General features: G+C 34.2%; 2 protein-coding genes across 5 annotated transcripts; one reads left to right on the forward strand and one right to left on the reverse strand.

The window, feature by feature from the left end:
* Positions 1–15: 15 nt before the first annotated feature.
* Positions 16–5,661, reverse strand: LOC108608895 (uncharacterized). Of its 2 annotated transcripts, none has more exons than XM_089476614.1 (9): positions 5,458–5,661; positions 4,600–4,704; positions 4,398–4,541; positions 4,253–4,346; positions 2,468–2,601; positions 2,261–2,401; positions 2,037–2,195; positions 733–1,005; positions 16–620 (listed from the first exon to the last, which is right to left on the reverse strand). In XM_089476614.1, exons 1-9 carry the CDS (start codon positions 5,530–5,532, stop codon positions 252–254), a joined length of 1,494 nt encoding a protein of 497 aa, XP_089332740.1. In that variant the 5' UTR covers positions 5,533–5,661; the 3' UTR covers positions 16–251. The 2 variants fall into 2 exon arrangements, with proteins under 2 accessions (XP_089332740.1, XP_017855997.1); XM_018000508.2 differs by having other exon boundaries at positions 5,326–5,660.
* A 166-nt stretch (positions 5,662–5,827) lies between these two features.
* TTLL15 (tubulin tyrosine ligase-like 15) lies at positions 5,828–8,231 on the forward strand. 3 transcript variants are annotated; one of them, XM_089476619.1, is made up of 5 exons: positions 5,828–6,005; positions 6,079–7,253; positions 7,311–7,515; positions 7,588–7,721; positions 7,876–8,231. In XM_089476619.1, the coding sequence occupies exons 1-4, from the start codon at positions 5,952–5,954 to the stop codon at positions 7,702–7,704; spliced, it is 1,551 nt and encodes a 516-aa protein (XP_089332745.1). In that variant the 5' UTR covers positions 5,828–5,951; the 3' UTR covers positions 7,705–7,721; positions 7,876–8,231. The 3 variants fall into 3 exon arrangements, with proteins under 3 accessions (XP_089332745.1, XP_089332746.1, XP_017855999.1); XM_089476620.1 differs by having other exon boundaries at positions 7,588–7,710; XM_018000510.2 differs by having other exon boundaries at positions 7,588–8,231.
* Positions 8,232–9,451: the final 1,220 nt, after the last annotated feature.

Below are 9,451 nucleotides of genomic sequence, written 5' to 3' on the forward strand. Positions count from 1 at the left end.
TATAAAATTATCTCATCTTTTTGCATTTACATTTATTTTATTCTTATTTTTAGTGGAATATTTAGAATATAAATGAAACATTGGTAAGTCAATTTAATAATCGACAATAATATATAATGTTGCATTATGAAGTGTTTGCTTTAGGAGGTCCATTTATTTATTCAGTTCTCTTTACAGGAATATTTTTTTTTTTAATTCTCAGTGCTCAACTCACTTAATTAACTATTACTCTGCACAATAACTTAAAGATATCATTGAGGATCTATTCCTCCTTCGATGCGACATAGAACCGGTATGTCATCATCCTTGGCGATATTCGTTGTATTAGTTGTTAAATTTTTGATAAAATCAATTTTAAATTTTTTCCACTTCAAAGTCTTAAGGAAATTATCGAATAGATCGTCTCTAGATGGAATGATACATTCTAGGTAGAAAAGCCTCCGTTGCCAAATGTTTCCCGGATTTTGGTCGTTATCGAGTAAGAAAAATCTGGGGAGCAACAAGCATTGCACGGTACTCCGTGCCATAATTACACGATGACGCATCGTTTCGCCCAGTCCGAATATTCCACCAAACGTAAGAGATCCAACGTCAATAAAATGGTTTTCAATGTCGCCCGCCTAAAATTAAATATAATGGAAAAGTTTCTAGAATCAATAAATTTACCAAAAATATGTTTACTTCCGTATACAATAAAAGATAAAGTCATTAAAAGAAAAGCAAATGACTCACACTTAGACAGGTGCTTGATGAACCAAGAAAATTTGAAACATAAAATAAGTCGCTTTCAGATTCGATATCATTATAGATATCAGAGGTCAATTGTTTTCTATCTTTGAATAATTCTCCAGAGCTTGAGTAGGCTTCATCAGCATATGTCATTTCCTCCACATAATATTCGGAATATTTAATGCTACTTGGACTAGTATAGTGTTTTATTAAATTTACCGTTGATATTGAGCTTCCATTGTCAGAATCACTCGTCAGAGTATTAAGTTGTCCGGGCTGCACAATCATATAAAAAATGCATTTGAAAATAAAGGCAATGAAAAAACAAGTAAGAACATTGCAGCCGGACGTAACCGACTGTGGAATAATCATTCACATCCCATCAGCAATTTAGTAGCTAAGTTTATCCCTAATACTGTAGAAAATTAATTAATTTTTCCCGATTTACCACGCCCCTACTGTGCGTAGGCATCTCATTTTTGGTCAGTTCTTAGAACAAGCTAACGATACCCTAACTGCAAAAGTTGAATTTTTCGATATGCCGCGCCCCCTAAAGAGGTGTAAAAATTATTTTTTGTTCATCGATATAGAAGGTCACTAGTAACTTAACTATCCAAATTTGAAGCTTCTAGCTATTATACTTTAAGAGATATAAACCTTTGCAGTTTGTGGGCTGACATATATCCGTCGAAGCTTTTGGAGATACAGTTTTATCCGATTTGCCACGCCCTCAATAGGCGTAGATATATCCGCCATAGCTTGTGTTCTTGGGTGGACGACGTGGATCTACATTCCAAATTTCAGCATTCTAGCTCTTCAACTAAAATGATTTCTGGTATGTCGGATTTTCCGATTTGTCACGCCCCTAGTGGGCGGATCGGAAAAATTTTAGCACTTTATAAATCGGAGATATACCCAAGTATGTGTTCCAAATTTCAAGTCTGTAGCTTCAATAGCGCCGAAAAAATAAAGTTCATACGGACAAGACGGACATTGAACAAAACCAATATAATAATTCACTTTCGTGAATGAGTGAGAATATGAGAATATTAAATTTTAGCTGCTTTGGATATAATCCGTCGGCAAAGCAGCCAATGAGGTTATTGTCCTTTTCTAAACGAATACATAATATGATAACAAATATTATAGCTTTGAATGAGTGTGGACAGACTAACTGACAGACAAACTGAAGTCATTTTGAGAATGAGTCCAACATATTTATGGAACTGTTGCCACTTGTGAGATCATTGTATCTTATATTTTATAATTTTTTTTTTTTTTTTTTTAATTTCCCTTAGGTAACTTACCGATTTATTTTCGTTTTTATGGACCGCATCAAGGGCATCAAACATGGACGAATTTTTGACAAGACGGCTTCTGATGCTTTGCTCACTAGGAACATAGATAGGTCCGCCATCCGAAGTGTCCACGAGGTGGTACATTTTTTTCCCATTATTTACTACAACCTTTATCAATAAATATGTTAAATGCTTATAAAATTTGTCTAGCTACGGATTGTCTATCTAAATACCTTCATATTAAGACACTGGAGTATTAAACATTCTCCACTCAAAACAAAGTGAACATTTGTGAGTGTTCCTCTATCATGGCTGTAAATTGTATCCAAGGGATTATATTGCTTAAGCGTACACAGCTTGCATGCTTTTAGAATCTGTAATACAATTCGGTTTGGCGCCGATTCTAACTATTATTAATGATTGAAATTCAGTTCGCTTACCTGATCATCGCTAAAAAAATCGAAATAGTCCAAAGCCTTCAAGGCTCGTTTCTTATCGTTCCAAACCTTCTGCATGTAGGGCTTGAGGATCGAATTAAAATCATTGTCGAGTAGTACCAGGAGCTCGCATTGCGCTAAGTAGACGCCACGTTTAAAAGGTAAGAACAGCAAATTCAAAATGAGAACGGAATACAAATTGGAGTTCATCAATTCGTTTGAAGATTCCAATGCGATAGACCGAAAAGAAAAAACGAAAAAAGTCAAAAACAAGCAAATAAAAATAATAAACACCACGTTACGAAGTGAAAGCTAAATTGGGAATCGGTTTGAGGTCCTCAGCGTCTGCTGTTGTTGCTGCCAACCTATATTTTCGCAATACATAACAGGCAAGGCTTGAAATACCTCCTTAGCAAAAAACGGAGGTATGATGGGCTGGATGGGGGAACGGCTATGTTTTGCTATTCAATTTGATTGAATCGAATTAGGACTTAACTTTGTTTATTGCTGATTAAATTGGCTGGTGCAAACCTTTGCTTTTGGTCACGAAGCAACAGCAATTTTGTCATGTACAAACGTACTTATGATATCGCGTGTTGAGCTCTAAATGTACCAAATATATACTTATATAGACATATGTATAAGTATGTGTATGCATAGATATGTGGTAAAGTTTATGAACAATTTAGATGCATTGCGATATATGTATACACATCTCAAAGCAGATAATTTAAAAAAAAAATTTTATGATTTGAGCGTATACTAAACAAGAGTCTTGAACTGTGTATCTATTAAGACCCACTTATAGGTTCGTGAGTATTTTTTTCAAATGTCAATTACCTAGCTTTGGGATAAACAGATCTAGGAATAAGTTAAATAATTCAACTATGAATATTCAAAACTGTTAAATTTAAATTCTACATATGAATAGTATACACATATTCATAAATAATTATTATTTATATACGTCCCTTATTTTTTTTTTAAGATAAATGTTTCGTAGAATTACGTGGAGTTTAATAAATATTAATGATAGATTTATGATGAGCCATACAAAGCATATAAATCTAGTACAAGCAAGAGCGTTCTAGTCCTCTAATGGATCCTCTAAGCCCTACAAAGAGCTGATATTGTATCTCATCATCATTCTGTTTTTCGTTATACACATACATATATAAAATCACATGCACACTTACATACGCACACTTACATACGCACGCATAAGCACCTGCTCTGAGAACTTATATGTTGAATGAATTCTCTTGTAGTGGAATAATATGAGGCTTGCCGAATGTGATAATAACTTTGTGTAGAGGTGTGTATGTATTTACCAAAGCACAAGTAAATTACAAAATCTTTGTATTCGACAACTGTATAAAGTAGGCCTAATAGTATTAAAATTACGCTTAAAAACCCAAAATTTATTATCGATTATTATCGATAAAACGGAAACGGCACGAGCTATCGAAGAAAACTTGTACTGCATATTGTGCATGCATGTAAAATTTCAAATCTGCTGTTATTATATTTTCTGAGATCTCGGCGTTCATACGGACGGATGGACGTAAAAACGGGGTCTGCCACGACACCTTCTGCCTATTACAGTTTCAGAAAATCATTAGCCCTGATTCCCCATTTTCAATGGTAGTGGCTAAACACATTAATGTACTCTACTCGCAATAACACATGTACGGTTTTGTTGACATTGATATAGATAATGATAGCATACTAATAAGCTGAATGGCGATTGAGTGCGATACACAATTCATTTAAGTTGTAGGTACTTACATGCAGCAATGCAAGTTTGAAAGCGTGGGCCGTCCTCAAACATTCCTATATCGCCAATGCAATCACCAGGTCCAAACATGAATTGGTCTTCAACCTAAAAATTTGAAATTCGGTGATTGAACTTGGAATTTTAAATTAAATTTACCTCGGAAATATTTCTTTTAGGCATGCCAATTTCTCCCGCTACAATAAAATAGATTAAAAACGGCTTGTCTCCCTTTCTTATAATAATGCGACCGGGACTAACTGACAAGAATTTAACGACAGGAATTACACGGACACGCTGTTTCTATAATGAATACAAATATTTAATAACACATGATTTTTGGACAACAAGAAGTACATACGGCTGGAACACTGAGGAAACATCTGAATCCAGCAAAAAGAATACATAGTTTCTTCCGATCAGATACTGTTCTTAAATGATGTGGAGTTCGTATTAAAGATTTTTCCTGATAGAAAAGAGATTGATTAACCATTTAGTTTGGGAATATATAAGCTCCTCTAACTGCAATCTATTTATTGTACAGTATAAATTATCTGGGTCGTATCATCCACCCTGGGGGACATTCAATCCTTTAAAATGTCTACATAAACATAAAAAAGGTTTTCACTTAAGACAATCATGAATTCTATGGATTAGAAGGTACTGTACTTGTTAAATACATATTATTTCTAAAAGTTAAAGTTTTGAGGAATATAAGGTAATGGAAAAGAATTGAAACTCAAAACTTGTAAATATGACATCATTTCATTTCAGTTCCATAATTAGGTAATTACACCCGTCCATTATGGTTTTATATGAAAACTGTAATTCTAACATTATATCTTATATTCAGTTGAATCTGTGAATATAGAGTTGTAAGTTGTGACTATAACTTTTTGATATCATCCTAAGAATAGAAGCCCTTACTGTCACATTAAAGTTGATATAAGTACGCGGTCTGTTCAAATCATATCGCGACGCTTTTCACTTGAATTACTATTGATAATGTAATGCTACGAAATCGATGAAGACGCGGATCAAAGAGTTCGATCATCCGATTTGATTTGAACAATATACATTTACTTACACTTAATGTAAGTACTCCAAATTTTCGCTTTGTGCGCATCATGAAAGCGATATTTTTTTTAACATTTGACGACATTTTATGATCATCTTGATTTTCATCAAGCCATTGACTGTTCATAATGACTTCACGTACCACCTTTTTTAATTTATATTTCAGAAATAGCCTCTTTTGAAGATCATCTGCATTTCGGTTACGCTTCAGCACCATCTCACTACCTTTAATTAACAAACAACAAACAAATAAGATTAAGAAATAAACATTTGTAAGTACGACAAATTTTATTTTAAAGGCATGCTATGGGAATGCCTCCCATTAAAATACTTCGGTGAATGTATCCTCTGATTTCATGCATAACGACCGTAATTCAAATTCGTTTAATTACGTTTTTTGTAGTGTAGTTCATCGGTACTCCTCTAGATGGCGTTGTAACTCTCGAATTCATAACTACCGATACATATCGATACTCTTCCCCATTCAATGAATATAGGAGTAACAACAGCTGATTGAAACACATATCGATAATTTCGTGAATGCTTGTTTCTCTTAATCTTTCGTTTCTACAAATTGTGACTTAGGCGTTTTGTTTAAATTTTGTTTCGGTTTTAATTTATTTTGCTTTTAGTGCGATGAAGTCAAACTCAGAATCGGAAGCTCCGGAAAAATTGGACAATGAAACTAAAGTATACTCTATGTAAAATCACCTAGAAAAAACTTAATTTAGTTGCGTTTTTCTTCAAACTTTCACTTTTTCAGTTATCAGGCAACTGCACTAAATTATTATCGCTAAAAACGATACCATTGGGAACCGTTATGCTTTTCTTGGCGGCAACGGTAGGCACTGGAATTCTTATTGAACTATTACCGCACTACGCCAAAATAATAAGTGAAAGAAACTCATTCAATGTCACAACGCATAAGTCGCCTCATGAGCGGTTCTACTCAATTTATAGCACTAGTCCCACGGAAGAGCACTTAGTGCACGTAGTTGATGTCTTGAACCGTTTCGGTTATAAAAGAGTTGAGTTAAACGAGAATTGGGACTTGCTGTGGGCTCATGACTATCCGTTTCGCGTATTTCCGCATCTAAAGAATCTTGAGGCGCATCAATTCGTCAATCATTTACCTGGCTGTGGTTACCTAACAAATAAAGTTGACTTATGTACTACGAAATTACCTTTTTTGCCACGTGCGTTTCGCCTCCCAAGCCAGAGGGACGCATTCTTGGAGTACGCATCGGCGCATCCGGAGGCACTGTTTGTCCAGAAGCACAACGAGCATCGTCACATTAAAGTTAGGTCAATTAGTGACATCGACTTGAACTCGAATGATTCGTTTGTCCAGGAGTTCATTGAGAACCCATTTTTAGTCGACGGTCATAAATTTGATATCGGTGTCTATGTTGTGATTACATCTGTAAACCCGTTACGAGTTTACATATACCACGGCGATGTTCTGTTCCGTTACTGTCCCGAAAAATACTACCCATTCGATGCTGAAATCGAGGACAAATACGTTGTAGGAGACAACTATTTACCTACCTGGGAAGTTCCGTCATTACGCAAATATTATAATAGCTACGGTGGCAGTATGCGTGCCTCTTTTGAAGCGTATGTACGTGACCAAGCAATGGACCCATCTAAAATATGGCCACAAGTCGAAAACATCATTCGTACAACTATTTTAAGTAAAGAAGAAGATTTAATTGATTCACTTCGTAGATATAGGAGGCACAATTTTTTCGATTTATTGCGTTTTGATTTATTCATTGACGAGAACCTTGAAGTACACCTCATGGAAGCCAATATGTCACCAAACCTTTCCTCTGCCCACTTCAAGCAAAACACACTACTGTACGAGCAAGTGCTTTATAGTGTATTCAATCTGGTGGGAATTCGTCCAGTGAGCCAAATAGGAGATAATCGAAATGCGTATGTATCATAGAGGTGTTAAGGTATAATTTTATTATAAAATTTGGTTCCTTCTAGGGTCTCTGAAATTATAGCGGCTGATAAAAATTTAGCGACTGGCTTAAACAAATGTGCATATAATGACTGCGATAAATCATGCAATAAAGAAGAATGTAGCCTATGTCTACCCTGTATAAGTGGAACAGAGTATGAATGGCTTCAGCGAGCGCATGATGAACACTTGCATCGCGTTGACATGAAGCGTATTTTTCCCAAGCCAATAGTAAATTCATCCACATAATATAATAACAGTTTTTACTTAATATAGTAATATGTTTTTTTTTTTTTTTTTTAGAATGACATTCAAACATTTGATATCGATGCGGAAGCTAGAAATTTGTCAATCAAAAACGCTTGGATAACACGCTGGTTTTTTAACAAATGTCAATATGACCGGACGTGGTGTATGTAAATAGATGTACGTGATTAGTAAGTTGAATAATATTAGAGAAAGGCAAACGCCATAATATTTAGACGGAAGCTCTGAAATATTTTAGAAATGTATCGAGCAAAAATAGTTGACTTATGTTGTTTATTTTGCAATTTTAAAAAATTACAACTTACGATTTAATTTGCTTTTCAGGTCTTTAAGGCCAATTGCGTTATCAAACCATGATTTAAAAAACATTAATTGAATGTAACACTAGGCCGAGTCGGCCGATTTGCATTGAGAGTTAACAATACCATATCAGGGTACAGAACCAACTATTAATTCTTATTCTTAACTTTATTATTTGTCCTATGAAACAAGCTTAAACTCCTCAAATTATTAAAATAATGAAGTATTGGTTATTATCAAAAATTAATTTGTATCTTAATTTGTAGAATGATTTATAAAACATATTTAAGGCACTTTTTATGTTCATATATTTCATATGTTAAAAGCGTTAATATGACACACCACTGTTACTAAATAAACAAGACTTTTAACTTGTAAAATTTTGTCATAATATATTTATAATTAAAAGTCTTTCAGAGATTTTATCTGAACCATTATAATAAAATAATTTTCATTTTAAATTATGTGATCACTAAGAGAACTTAAACAAGTGAAAAGAGAATTTTTTAAGGCGATTACAATCAAGATAATATACTCAAGAAATAAATTGGATACAATTTTACTATTCAGAAAACATTTGTATTTATCTGAGATTCTCAAACGTTTTTGATTCGCTACTAAATGGTCAACAAAACAAATAGATCTCCAAAGCCAAATGAAAACGAATACGTTTTTTCGGTCATTGTTTTTTAGAAGTAAGTATTGACGTATTTATGGCCCTAACTGCTACCTAAGAAGATAAATTTATCGCTGACATCGTTCGACATTTAGAGGTTGTTATAGCCTTTGTATACATTCTCCACAAGCGAAATTCGTTCATGGGAAAAATTAGTGTGCAAATTCTTTATTCGACAAGGCCACTTCAACTGAAACATGCGGAGCTGACTACAAAATACTCACTCAAAGTCTAAAACTAACTAGATATATGTATGTGAAGGTATATGTATATTGGTATCAGCTCTGGAGACTACAAGCATAGAGAATTTGCCCAAGAGCTAACCTAAACGCGAGTAATTTTTCGAAATTCCTAGTCTGTTCACTCAAACAGGTGGACAGTAAAGCGGACATTACACAACACCAATATAGACACTTCCTGAACAAAGAAAATCAAGACAGTGAGAGTAGCTTTAGAGACTCACATATTATATTCACATATATAAATACGTAGGTCGACATTCGATGACTCGTTTATTTTCTATAGATACACTAGTTTATTCGAACCGGAATATAACGCTTCAGCTTATTGACTCGGTAAAGAACTTAAAAATAAGTGATTTTAGGTAAGCCTCTCTTTACCTGTTATTTACTATTTATTTTATTGTGAGCGTATGTAATAAACTTATTTTATTATCACAGATCTCAGAGTTCTATTTTGAAGTCAGAATTACTTCAAAGATGTTTGTATTTCCGTTTAACGGCGCACTAAGCTTCTACTCCAAATAGTTGCAATAAACAACTTTTCTTCGATTCGACGTCAGTCGCTTCATTGCCATACCCACAGCAAATCGATGAAAAAGGGTATATAGGGGTCTATACATTTATGTGACATTGTCTTCGACAAGTTATTTCTCAAATGCAGGATCATTTGGTGTTAATAACT

This window comes from Drosophila arizonae, chromosome 2 (genome assembly GCF_054131065.1).
Source record: "Drosophila arizonae isolate 15081-1271.41 chromosome 2, UAZ_ARI_1.0, whole genome shotgun sequence".
Lineage (NCBI taxonomy): Eukaryota > Metazoa > Arthropoda > Insecta > Diptera > Drosophilidae > Drosophila > Drosophila arizonae.

What these genes read in the sequence shown, in the direction of transcription:
- LOC108608895 (XM_018000508.2), bottom strand. Translation starts at nt 5,532, where the DNA reads ATGGTGCTGAAGCGTAACCGAAATGCAGATGATCTTCAAAAGAGGCTA. An exon ending in CTAAAAGAAATATTTCCGAG is followed by an intron (nt 4,347 to 4,397) that starts GTAAATTTAATT and finishes TCAAATTTTTAG; the next exon opens with GTTGAAGACCAATTCATGTT. An exon ending in ATTTTTTTAGCGATGATCAG is followed by an intron (nt 2,402 to 2,467) that starts GTAAGCGAACTG and finishes ATTGTATTACAG; the next exon opens with ATTCTAAAAGCATGCAAGCT.
- TTLL15 (XM_018000510.2), top strand. Translation starts at nt 5,952, where the DNA reads ATGAAGTCAAACTCAGAATCGGAAGCTCCGGAAAAATTGGACAATGAA. An exon ending in AATTGGACAATGAAACTAAA is followed by an intron (nt 6,006 to 6,078) that starts GTATACTCTATG and finishes TCACTTTTTCAG; the next exon opens with TTATCAGGCAACTGCACTAA. An exon ending in GTATTTTTCCCAAGCCAATA is followed by an intron (nt 7,516 to 7,587) that starts GTAAATTCATCC and finishes TTTTTTTTTTAG; the next exon opens with AATGACATTCAAACATTTGA.